At 36.9% G+C, this 13,193-nt stretch overlaps 1 protein-coding gene across 2 annotated transcripts in view; it reads right to left on the bottom strand.

Moving 5' to 3' along the window:
- Positions 1-13,193, bottom strand: part of LOC124284650 (mucolipin-3-like) — a 36,342-nt gene that overhangs the window by 19,968 nt on the left and 3,181 nt on the right. The window contains exons 1-2 of one of the 2 annotated variants that reach the window (XM_046720755.1): positions 4,969-5,148; positions 2,044-2,309 (exon numbers count right to left, since the gene is read on the bottom strand). In XM_046720755.1, coding sequence (XP_046576711.1) covers positions 2,044-2,298 — 255 coding nt within the window. In that variant the 5' untranslated portion in view covers positions 2,299-2,309; positions 4,969-5,148. Of the gene's footprint in view, positions 1-2,043; positions 2,310-4,968; positions 5,149-13,193 lie in introns of those variants that run through there. The other variant, XM_046720754.1, reaches the window with a different exon arrangement.

Genomic DNA, 13,193 nt, shown 5'->3' with positions numbered 1-13,193 from the left:
CTTTGATTTGAATCATGCACACCGTGTGTAGACGTATGTAAACAACCTCAGTTCAGGGGATACTTGCCCATGAAAGGTACGTGAATATTCAGTTTCTTTGCAAATATTGAGTTAAAAGGGTAATTTTGCTTGTTGGGACCATAAAATTATATCAAGATATCCGAAATATCGAGACATTCGTATCAAATTAAAAGAGCTTGAATAATGATAAATTATGAAGGATTTTGCCGGGACTGAGATGTTATATCGAGACAACCGAGATATCGAGTTATCAGAGTTTGACACAATGGTGCTTGACTGTACATGTATGTTGTCATGTGTTTGTATGAATGCTTTGCATACTAATACCAAAGACATACCTAGATTTGTATAGACATGTATTCATGTCTTTACTACTCAATACTAGTACCAAGAATTTAGAAGCACAGATGCTGATTGCCTAGTAGAAAGATCACCTGACATGTCTTCCTATGGTAGTGTTCTCAGATCTTCACATGGGGAGACATATCAAAGTAAAAGATCTCATCTTAATGAGATTGGAATTAAGCTGGAGGAGGATGGAAGGGAAGGTACTTATCATACTAACGCAACATTACTCAAGTTTCAATCCAATAATAGAGCTGGTAGATACTGCAGTAATGGTACATTCTTTGAGTGGCATTTCTAGAAGTTGGAGAGTCAGATAAGGACCAACTTTATGGATGAACAACTTCTTTATTCAGGTGATGCAACAATTCTTGTAATCCCTTGTCATCACATCAACATTTTTCTCAATTATCTTCTAGTTCTTTTTGTTAACTATACACTGTATATACATAGCCCTGTTTTCTAACTGTTTCATACCTGCTTGACAATGATACAAGAATCTGTATGGAAACATTGCATCACCTCAATAAATAAGTTGTTCATCCATAAAGTTTGTCCTTATAAGTAATGACACAGTTTATTGTATTGTGATGAATATCTCAATGACAAACATGGTAGAATGGTCATGATGAGACCCATTACAGGGTCATTCAGTTTTATAAACAACCTGCACCAGGTGCAACCAGGTGAATTACTCTGTGAGTGTGTGAGTGAGTTTAAGTTTGTGCCGCACTCAGCAATATTCCAGCTATGTGGCGGCAGTCTGTAAATAATCGAGTCTGGACCAATCCAGTGGTCAACAGCATGAGCATTGATCTGCGCAATAAAGAACCGATGACATGTGTCAGCCAAGTCAGCGAGCCTGACCACCCGATCCCGTTAGTTGCCTCTTACGACAAGCATGGGTTGAATTACTCAGACTACACCATACGAATATTGTTTGAACCATGACATAAACAATTTTATCTGTAATGGACAACAGATGTTTCATTATCAGTAAATTACAACAGGATTCACAGCCAGTACTGTTCACAATGCTGCATGTCTGGAGGCATGTTTTGGCAGACAGCTGCTTTATAACTGACATTTTCATGTATAAATTTAATTTCTTTTTTGTTTGAACATAGTCAGAAAATCAACTTGTCTATTACAAGTAATGTATATCACACCAACGTCTGACCTTCCATGAAACATCACAAGATTGTGTATAGACTGTGTGGTCTCAGTAACAGAGTCATTAGCATGAAAACAAACTTGTTTACATTTTCCAGGAACATGTCTGCATAAGTATTTTGGAATATTCATTTATATTTTAGTAGATTTAACACATAAAACAATCTCGGAATCGACAACACATTTTCTGATGACATAATCGCCAGTTGATTGCGGGACAATTCCTGCCGATCTCTTGAGAGAACTATAACTGTTAATAAATAATAAATAATCATGTCTCGAATAGGTATAGAAACATGAAATCTGTCTTGGGAACATGCGCAAAAAACAAAGGCATCAAAGCTCTCGATCGTTTATGGCCGAGGCTGACTATTACATGCGTAATAAAACTAAATTCACTCACTCACTTATATATGATAATCATGGGTTACTTGGAACCTATATTGTTACCATGGTTACCCAGAAAAACCACAGCTTGTATGAAAGAATGGATGATTTACACACCTGAACTGTAACCAGAATGATTTTGAGTATTTGCAGGGATAGTTTCCAGGGCCATTGACGCTTAGCTCGGAACTTGCTGCACGGATCCATGAAGAACACCTTTAGCTTCCTCCTGAGTTGATCCTCCATGCCAGGTGTGTACAGTGATGGAATCCGCTGGAGAGGTGGTTCGGCCTTGTCACCGTCACTGTTGTCTTCATTGTCATGCTGGTGGTTGATGCTGCCATGCACTGATGCACTCTCTATGTTAGCCATGCTCTCCAGCTCTGTCAAAACACAAAACACTGAGTGAGTGAATAAGTGAGTGAGTGAGTGGGTAAGTGAGTGAGTGGGTCAGTGACTCAGTGAGTGATTGATTGAGTTTAGTTTCATGCCGCACTCAGCAATATTCGAGCTATATGGCAGGGGTCTGTAAATAATCGAGTCTGGACCAGACAATCCAGTGATCAAAAGCATGAACATCGATCTGCGCAATAGGGAACCGATGACATGTGTCAACCAAGTCAGCGAGCCTTACCACCCAATCCCGTTAGTCGCCTCTTACGACAAGCATGAGTTACTGAAGGCTCATTCTAACCCGGACCTTCACGGGTCTGAGTGACTCAGTGAGTGAGTGAGTGACTAAGAGGGTGAGTGACTAAGAGGATGAGTGAGTGACTCAGTGAGTGAGTGAGTGGGTGGGTCTTAAGTGAGTGAGTGAGTGAGAGTCAGTGAGTAAGTGCATGTGTGAGCCAGTACATAAGATATAATTAGAATCTGTTTGAAGGATGGCAATTAAATACACACTAATCAAAGAAGAACACCCAATTCTTTCCTGACAGAATAATTATATAGTAATATGAAAGTACTGTGTGTACTGAGAAGTATATACAAGAATAAAATGTCAAATTATCAGGATTCAAGCAACTCATTATTTTTAATCAGGAAAAAGAACTAGTTCCTCTCACTGTTATCAAGTTCAGGAAGTAGGACACTTAACAACCTTTATCCACTGCCTGAGGTCATATGTAGGATGTATCTGACAGCTATGTCAGCCTCTTTCACTTGTCATTGTGTTTGTAGGTCTGACATGTGCCTATTTATTCATGTCTACACTAGCAATAGAGCAGAAGATTAGCAAATGTGCTTATTTCTCATGTCCTCTCAAGTAAAGGCCTCTCAAGTAAAGGATGGCACTGTGTAATCCTCTAAAGTAAAGGCTGGCACTGTGTAATCCTCTCCTCTAAAGTAAAGGCTGGCAATCCTGTGTAAGGCTGGCACTCCCCTCTAAAGTAAAGGCTGGCACTGTGTAATCCTCTAAAGTAAAGGCTGGCACTGTGTAATCCTCTAAAGTAAAGGCTGGCACTGTGTAATCCTCTAAAGTAAAGGCTGGCACTGTGTAATCCTCTAAAGTAAAGGCTGGCACTGTGTAATCCTCTAAAGTAAAGGCTGGCACTGTGTATCTAAAGCAAAGGCTGGCACTGTGTAATCCTCTAAAGTAAGGCTGGCACTGTGTAATCCTCTAAAGTAAAGGCTGGCACTGTGTAATCCTCTAAAGTAAAGGCTAAAGTAAAGGCTGGCACACTGTGTAATCCTCTAAAGTAAAGGCTGGCACTGTGTAATCCTCTAAAGTAAAGGATGGCACTGTGTAATCCTCTAAAGTAAAGGCTGGCACTGTGTAATCCTCTAAAGTAAAGGCTGGCACTGTGTAATCCTCTAAAGTAAAGGCTGGCACTGTGTAATCCTCTAAAGTAAAGGCTGGCACTGTGTAATCCCTCTAAAGTAAAGGATGGCACTGTGTAATCCTCTAAAAGACTGAGTAATCCTCTAAAGTAAAGGCACTGTGTAATCCTCTAAAGTAAAGGCTGGCACTGTGTAATCCTCTAAAGTAAAGGCTGGCACTGGTAATCAAAGTAAAAGATGGCACTGTGTAATCCTCTAAAAGTAAAGGCTGGCACTGTGTAATCCTCTAAAAGTAAAGGATGGCACTGTGTAATCCTCTAAAAGTAAAGGATGGCACTGTGTAATCCTCTAAAGTAAAGGCTGGCACTGTGTAATCCTCTAAAGTAAAGGATGGCACTGTGTAATCCTCTAAAGTAAAGGATGGCACTGTGTAATCCTCTAAAGAAAAGGATGGCACTGTGTAATCCTCTAAAGTAAAGGATGGCACTGTGTAATCCTCTAAAGTAAAGGATGGCACTGTGTAATCCTCTAAAGTTGACAGCATGAAAATTAAACAACACTTCCTACAGACAACAATAACGAAAAGGTGGCTAGAGTTTGATATTCCTTCATTTCACGTATGATTCGAACCCACACCCTCAGAGTCAAGCACCTGATTGCCAGCACACAAAGTCAGCCACCTAACCTGCTCAGCCACCGCAACCTCCATAATAACAAAAAATATAAAAACGTGGCTAGGGTGTGATATTCCTTCATTTCACCTAATTTCATGTCAACAGTCTACTTATCAAAGGTAAACTTGATCAACTGTGCCCCTTACAGGCTAACTGAGATCAAACATTATCATGATAATGTTGACACACTTTGGCAAGACATTAGCCTCTTACAATTTATTTTAAACATTGCAGGCAATGCAACAAAACTTAATATCAGAACCCAAATATTTTTTTATTGCTTTCATTTACTGAAATACATGAAAAAACACTGAAAATATTTGGGTGCTGATATTAAGTTTGAGATAATAGAAGTGGTTTGATTATGATTGAAATACAGTCCAACAAAAATAAAAAGAATTTTGAAATACAATTCACTCTGAGTCAAATTTGAATAGCATGATACTAAAATCAACTCCTACCTAATTACATTCATGAGGTAAGTTTATCATGTGAGTAAGAGACCTCAATCACTTATCCATGAAATAGATATATACAAACAAAAACACTGAGTAATCAAGGATGCTGTGAATATTTATCATTCTTATACCTGGTATGGCTCAAGAAAGCAGGTAGGTCAAAATCAAACATATGGGGAAGGACAGCTCCTGTTACCTGTCCTTACGGTATCAGGTGATGTAACGATGTCCCCAGGTTCTTATGTCCTAAGTAGCAGTGTGCATTGACTGTCACAAGGCATGTAGAATGAGGTCAGGTTAAATCCCCATGGGCATGACTACAAAGTGGGCGATGACAGTCCACATGTCAGCAAGATGCACTGAGGGTGACCCTGTTTTCACCCAGCTGTGGGATCATGTGACTGTCATGTGACTGTCATATAAGAACTCTGTCTGACCTAGTCAGTGGACTCTGACAGATTGTAAAGCGACACTTTATCTCAGTAGTAGCAATCTGAGTGTGATAGGCTGCTGGGTATTATTGTCACTACTCATCAGCGTGATAGTGTTGTTTACTACCTCCAGATATTGGGAACATTTGACATGTGCTATGAAAAAGAACTACATAGTAAGCATTTAACATGAGCACTGAGGTCTTAAAAGAACACACACAAAGAGACAGAAAGTGCAATATTTCACAAAAATAGCAAGAGTAAATTATAACTAATTGAATCTTTACTATACATTACAAGGATTTTTTGCAGCAGCAGATCTACATTCCTGTTGCAGCGGATCTACATTCCTGTTGCTGGCACCTACATTCCTGTTGCTGCGGATCTACATTCCTACCAAGGATCCCCTAGTCACTGCCATTAACGTGAACAAAAAGCAATGCTATCATGATAAGAAAAAACACGTGTCAAAATCTTGCTTCCTCACTCTTGCAATTTCATCAAAGTAGATACAGACCCAAAAATGCATTTGGGGAAAATTAAGGATGTACAGAGCATGATCTAAACAGACAGAATAGGTGCAGAGTCCCATTACTAACTGACAATAACTAGATTTGCAATGAAGATAAACAAATACATATGAATGTCGCAGTAAATGCAATTAATAGCTTTTTGATTTAAACAACATTTCCATTAAATTTCACATTTTACATAACATAACAAAGTGGAAAGAGGATAAGCGAACAGGCCAAAAGGACCTATATCAGTGCTTCTCCACATATAGTACATCACAGCTTATAATCCATTCTATGAAGCATATATTAATGAATGACTCAAAATCAAAGTAAAAATAAAAAGCAAGATAACAAATGCATTTTATGTTTTTATGTTGTTACTTAAATTCCGCAAAGCTGTTTGCTTCAATTATGTAATTTTGAACTAATTTTATAATGTTTTCATTGTCCAAAGGAGATGAATCTTCATTGCCGCGGAGTATAGTATATGCTGAGGTGGCAAACAACAAAGTATAGCCTTTTCAATATTAATTCCCATTTTTCAAAATAGTCATGTGAGCTAAAACTATAGTTTACTTTATCAACACTGTAACAAAGACAGTAGGTGAAAATGGAAATATTGAAAGTTATATTTGACCTATGTAAAATCTCCATGCCTGAAATAATACTTTTCCTACTCTGATCATGCTGATATGGGAAAAACTTGACAGCTTCATTTGACCTACTATAAATCTCTATGACGGAAATGATACTTTTGCTACACTGATGCTGATATGGGAAATATTTGGCAGCTTCATTTATTTCTACTATAATCTCACTATGACTGAAAATAATACTTTTCCTGCTCTGATCATGCTGATATGGGAAATGTTTGACACCTTCATTTGACCTGCACTATAAATCTCTATGGAAGCTGAATAATACTTTTCCTACTCTGATCAGCACATGCTGATGGGGAAAGCAGCCTTGACAGCTTCATTTGACCTACTATAAAATCTCTATGAAGGAAATAATACTTTTCCTGCTCTGATCATGCTGATATGGAAATATTTGACAGCTTCATTTGACCTACTATAAATCTCTATACCGGAAGCTATGAAATAATACTTTTACTACTCTGATCGTGCTGATGGGAAAACCTTGACAGCTTCATTTGACCTACTATATAATATGTCTATGAAGGAAATAATACTTTTCCTGCTCTGATCATGCTGATATGGGAAATATTTGACAGCCATTTGACCTACTATAAATCTCTATGACTGAAATAATGCTTTTTACTTTTCTCACAGTCGTGATGTAAGGAAAAAACTTGACAGCTTCATTTTGACCTACTACTATAAATCTCTATGACTGAAATAATACTGCTTCCTACATACTGATCATTGCTTTGATATGGGAAAACTAGACAGCAGCTACATTTGACCTACTTCTAAATCTCTATGAAGGAAATAATGCTTTTCCTGCTCTGATCATGCTGATATGGGAAATGTTTGACAGCTTCATTTACGGCCTACTTCCATATAAATCTCTATGAAGGAAATAATACTTTTACTACTCTACAGTCATGCTGATATGGAAAACCTTGACAGCTTCATTTGACCTACTATAAATCTCAATGAAGGGAAATAATGCACTTTCTCTGATCATGCTGATATGGGAAAACCTTGACAGGTTCATTTGACCTACTATAAATCTCTATCAAGCTGAAATAATACTACTCCTGATCATGCTGATATGGGAAAACTTGACAGCTTCATTTGACCTACTATAAAATCTCTCTATGAAGGAAATAATACTTTTCCTGCTCTGATCATGCTGATATGAGAAAAAGAGCGACAGCTTCATTTGACCTACTATAAAATCTCTATATGACTGAAATAATACTTTTCCTGCTCTGATCATGCTGATATGAGAAAAACTTCTTGACAGCTTCATTTGACCTACTATAAATCTCTATGACTGAAATAATACTTTTACTACTCTGGATCATGCTGATATGAGAAAAACTTGACCTGACAGCTTCATTTGACCTACTATAAATCTGATATGACTGAAGCTTCATTTGACCTAATATAAATCTGTATGACTGAAATAATACTTTTACTACTCTGATCATGCTGATATGGGAAAACCTTGACAGCTTCATTTGACCTACTATAAATCTCTATGAAGGAAATAATACTTTTCCTGCTCTGATCATGCTGATATGGGAAATATTTGACAGCTTCATTTGACCTACTATAAATCTCTATGACTGAAATAATACTTTTCCTACTCTGATCATGCTGATATGGGAAAACCTTGACAGCTTCATTTGACCTACTATAAATGTCTATGAAGGAAATAATACTTTTCCTGCTCTGATCATGCTGATATGGGAAATATTTGACAGCTTCATTTGACCTACTATAAATCTCTATGAAGGAAATAATACTTTTCCTGCTCTGATCATGCTGATATGAGAAAAACTTGACAGGTTCATTTGACCTACTATAAATCTCTATGACTGAAATAATACTTTTACTACTCTGATCATGCTGATATGGGAAAACCTTGACAGCTTCATTTGACCTACTATAAATCTCTATGAAGGAAATAATACTTTTACTACTCTGATCATGCTGATATGAGAAAAACTTGACAACTTCATTTGACCTACTATAAATCTCTATGGCCAGAATAATGCTTTTCTACTCTGATCATGCTGATATGGGAAAACCTTGACAGCTTCATTTTGACCTACTATAAATCTCTATGGCCGAATAATACTTTTCCTGCTCTGATCATGCTGATATGGGAAAACCTTGACAGCTTCATTTGACCTACTATAAATCTCTATGAAGGAAATAATACTTTTCCTGCTCTGATCATGCTGATATGGGAAATATTTGACAGATTCATTTGACCTACTATAAATCTCTATGAAGGAAATAATTCTTTTCCTGCTCTGATCATGCTGATATGGGAAAACCTTGACAGCTTCATTTGACCTACTATAAATCTCTATGACTGAAATAATACTTTTCCTACTCTGATCATGCTGATATGAGAAAAACTTGACAACTTCATTTGACCTACTATAAATCTCTATGAAGGAAATAATACTTTTCCTACTCTGATCATGCTGATATGAGAAAAACTTGACAGCTTCATTTGACCTACTATAAATCTCAATGAAGGAAATAATACTTTTACTACTCTGATCATGCTGATATGGGAAAACCTTGACAGCTTCATTTGACCTACTATAAATCTCTCTCATGAAAGGAAATAATACTTTTCCTACTTTGATCATGCTGATATGAGAGAAAACCTTGACAGCTTCATTTTGACCTACTATAAATCTCTATGGCCGGAAATAATACTTTTCCTACTCTGATCATGCTGATATGGGAAAACCTTGACAGCTTCATTTGACCTACTATAAATCTCTATGACTGAAATAATACTTTTCATGCTCACAGTCATGCTGATATGGGAAATATTTGACAGCTTCATTTGACCTACTATAAATCTCTATGAAGGAAATAATATCTTTTCCTACTCTGATCATGCTGATATGGGAAAACCTTGACAGCTTCATTTGACCTACTATAAATCTCTATGACTGAAATAATACTTTTCCTACTCTGATCATGCTGATATGAGAAAAACTTGACAGCTTCATTTGACCTACTATAAATCTCTATGAAGGAAATAATACTTTTACTACTCTGATCATGCTGATATGGGAAAACCTTGACAGCTTCATTTGACCTACTATAAATCTCTATGAAGGAAATAATACTTTTACTACTCTGATCATGCTGATATGGGAAAACCTTGACAGCTTCATTTGACCTACTATAAATCTCTATGAAGGAAATAATACTTTTCCTACTCTGATCATGCTGATATGAGAAAAACTTGACAGCTTCATTTGACCTACTATAAATCTCTATGACTGAAATAATACTTTACTCTGAAGTCATGCTGATATGGGAAAACCTTTGACAGCTTCATTTGACCTACTATAAATCTCTATGAAGGAAATAATACTTTTACTACTCTGATCATGCTGATATGAGAAAACCTTGACAGCTTCATTTGACCTACTATAAATCTCTATGAAGGAAATAATACTTTTACTACTCTGATCATGCTGATATGAGAAAAACTTGACAGCTTCATTTGACCTACTATAAATCTCTATGACTGAAATAATACTTTTCCTACTGTGATCATGCTGATATGAGAAAAACTTGACAGCTTCATTTGACCTACTATAAATCTCTATGAAGGAAATAATACTTTTCCTACTCTGATCATGCTGATATGGGAAAATCTTGACAGCTTCATTTGACCTACTATAAATCTCTATGAAGGAAATAATACTTTTGCTACACTGATATGATGGAAGCAAATGCCATAAGTACACAATGTGACACGACAATACAATCTTTTCTGAAATGTGAGCACAGGACAAAGAAACTAATTAGCTTCCTTGTCATGGTTTATAAGCATCAATACACTGCAATGGTTACACAAAGCCATTTAGAAAGTGGTCAAATGTAACACATGTCATATTTGGGATCACACTTTTGGTCAAAGTGGTCAAATGTAACACATGTCATATTTGGGATTACACTTTTGGTCAAAGTGGTCAAATGTAACACATGTCATATTTGGGATCACACTTTTGGTCAAAGTGGTCAAATGTAACACATGTCATATTTGGGATCACACTTTTGTTCAAAGTGGTCAAATGTAACATGTGCTATATTTGAGATTACATTTTCTCAAGTGTAAATTGGTAAGGCTCCCACAGCCGAAAACTATGAATACAATTATCCTACTTCAGCCGTGGGAGCCGTGCCAATTTACGCTTATCTGAGGGGTACACAAAGTCTGGGATCTAGACTACCAGTTGTCTCACTTCCATTTTTGTGGAAATCACGATGGCTGAGTGGGTTAGATGGCTGACTTTGTGTGCTGGTGATTAGGTGCCTGACTCTGAGGGTGTGGGTTCGAATCCTGGTTGGGACTCACCCCAACAAAAGTACTAGAAGTAGAATCTGTACTTACTGAGAAAATCTAATCATAAATATAACAAGTTGGGTTGCCTGTTAATATCTTGACTTGAGCTGCAAACCCTAGACATCTTCTCGTGGCATATATCAAAATCCTTGGTTAATAAATTTTGTTGTCATGGTTATGGATCCAAAAGTCGGTTTTAACTTAAAAATGATGTTCATTATTTCATTGTTAGTTGAACAGAGTATGAACATGACTACATTACTTGAAACAGTGAACATGCTGAAAAGGTCAGTTTACAGTGTGTTAAAACAGTTACAATTGGTTCATATTGTAGTTGGACTGTCTTGGTTAGTTGGTATACTAACTGACTGACTGAGTTTAGTTTTACGCCGCTTTTAGCAATATTCCAGCAACATCACGGCGGGGGACACCAGAAATGGGCTTCACACATTGTACCCACGTGGGGATTCGAACCCGGGTCTTCGGCGTGACGAGCCAACACTTTAACCACTAGGCTACCCCACCGCCCCAGTTGGTATACTAATCATGCTGATCTGGATCTCATTCAGGTCCCTGTCTGTAAAGTAAACCTGGACATTCGGTAAAATATTATATTAATTACATATCTGGCATTATTCACTGACCATGATGATAAAAGAATTCAAATTCTATTAAACTTTAGGTTTAAACCACCATGTTCAAGTGAAAGCCTGAAGTATTTTTCATAATACACTTTTTGACATAGACTTTTCACCACAAAGAAACATACACAATTTTATTTCCGAAACTTTGACCACTGATGATGAGCTATAAATCCATGAACTCTATAAAATTAATCTTTACCTTAACTGGTACTAATCACAGAAAATATGGAATCTAACCAACTGTGGTCTCTTTGACAGTGCCAGAATGCACAAACTGGTGGAGTGAGCTCACAGAGAGAGAAAGGGTTCACCACCCTAAAGATACTCTATCTCCATGGTATACAATTATTCACTACAGATCTTTAACAAATGACCATTATCTTTGCTATCCTTAGCACTAATACCAAGTACGGTAATTGAGCTTTTGTCAAAATCACTATGACTAACCAGTGAATGACATCCTGTCCTCCACATGGCCACGCCCACTGTCTGTTCAGATCACAAATCCTGTCTACAGTCAAACCGACATATATTTCAAAATTTCCTTTTATAACTATACAATACAAGCTAAATAAAAAAGTTGTTTATTTGTGGTTACCTGTCAACACCGACATATATTTATATTTCCTGTTATAACTAGCAACATATTACCAAATACATCTTTTGGAAAAAGGAAGGATAACAATTTATGGATGAACAACTTCTTTATTGCACGAGAGTGTCGTTTCAGTGTTGGTTCTAACACCATTATCAAGCAAGTGATGAACAGCATGAGGATAGAGAACCATATATTTATACCAATGTCCTTATCATCTTTATCATTGGCAATCCCCCTCTATGTATTGTACAGGCTTCACTTGTTGACACTGCTATCTACAAAGGCGATATGTTGTTATTAGTACAAATTCTTGTACATTTGTTGGGTTGAGTCCCATAACTTGTGGGTTGATGTGGATTTTTATGGTTAAGCATGTACCATGTGAATGATCCCCCCTAAAACTTATGTACAAAGTAAGTGACCCCCCCACACACACATGCATGTCATGTACAAAATTGCTGAACCCCTCCCTAGTCCATGTGTACAAAATTGATGACCCCCTACCTCCCCAGAACAAAATGGGTGACACCCCCCCCCCTCCCTACTTTTGAAATCATCATCTCTATATTATGAGCCTAAGTTTGTGAGTGCATTTTATTACCATGATTACCTCACTGCTTAAAATAGCCATTACTAAACAAGATTGTGAATAACAATGTTGCTCTTAATAACATTATCATGACGTTTTGTATGCCTTCATCGCCTGAATAAGTTGTCATCCATAAAGTCTTGCTTTTAATGATACGTTTGACACATCAATTTTAGTTTAAATGAAGAGTACCCACCAAAACATGAAAGCAGATTAATAAATAACTGCAAACATGATAAATTTATTACAAAAATGAAAATGATATTACATTGCGGGATATGAAAACACAATGCCATTGAGTGATAATTGGATGCGACTCGACAAAAATGGTATGAGTGTAGTTTCCCCACATCAATTTTTTGTTTAATAAGATTTTTGTGTAGGAGATGTGGTTGAAGACTCAACATATCTTTCAAAGATAAACTTCTTAGACAGGCATTAAGAAATTGGAGCAGTAAGGAAGCATAACAATACATGGATGAACAACTTCTTTATTGCGATGAGAGTGACGTTTGGTGTAGGTTCTAACACTGTTATCACACTAGTGATGACCAGCATGA

Source organism: Haliotis rubra, unplaced genomic scaffold (genome assembly GCF_003918875.1).
Source record: "Haliotis rubra isolate DU_JTF1 unplaced genomic scaffold, ASM391887v1 Scf340, whole genome shotgun sequence".
Classification (NCBI taxonomy): Eukaryota; Metazoa; Mollusca; class Gastropoda; order Lepetellida; family Haliotidae; genus Haliotis; species Haliotis rubra.
This window is presented reverse-complemented; position numbering and strand designations above follow the sequence as displayed.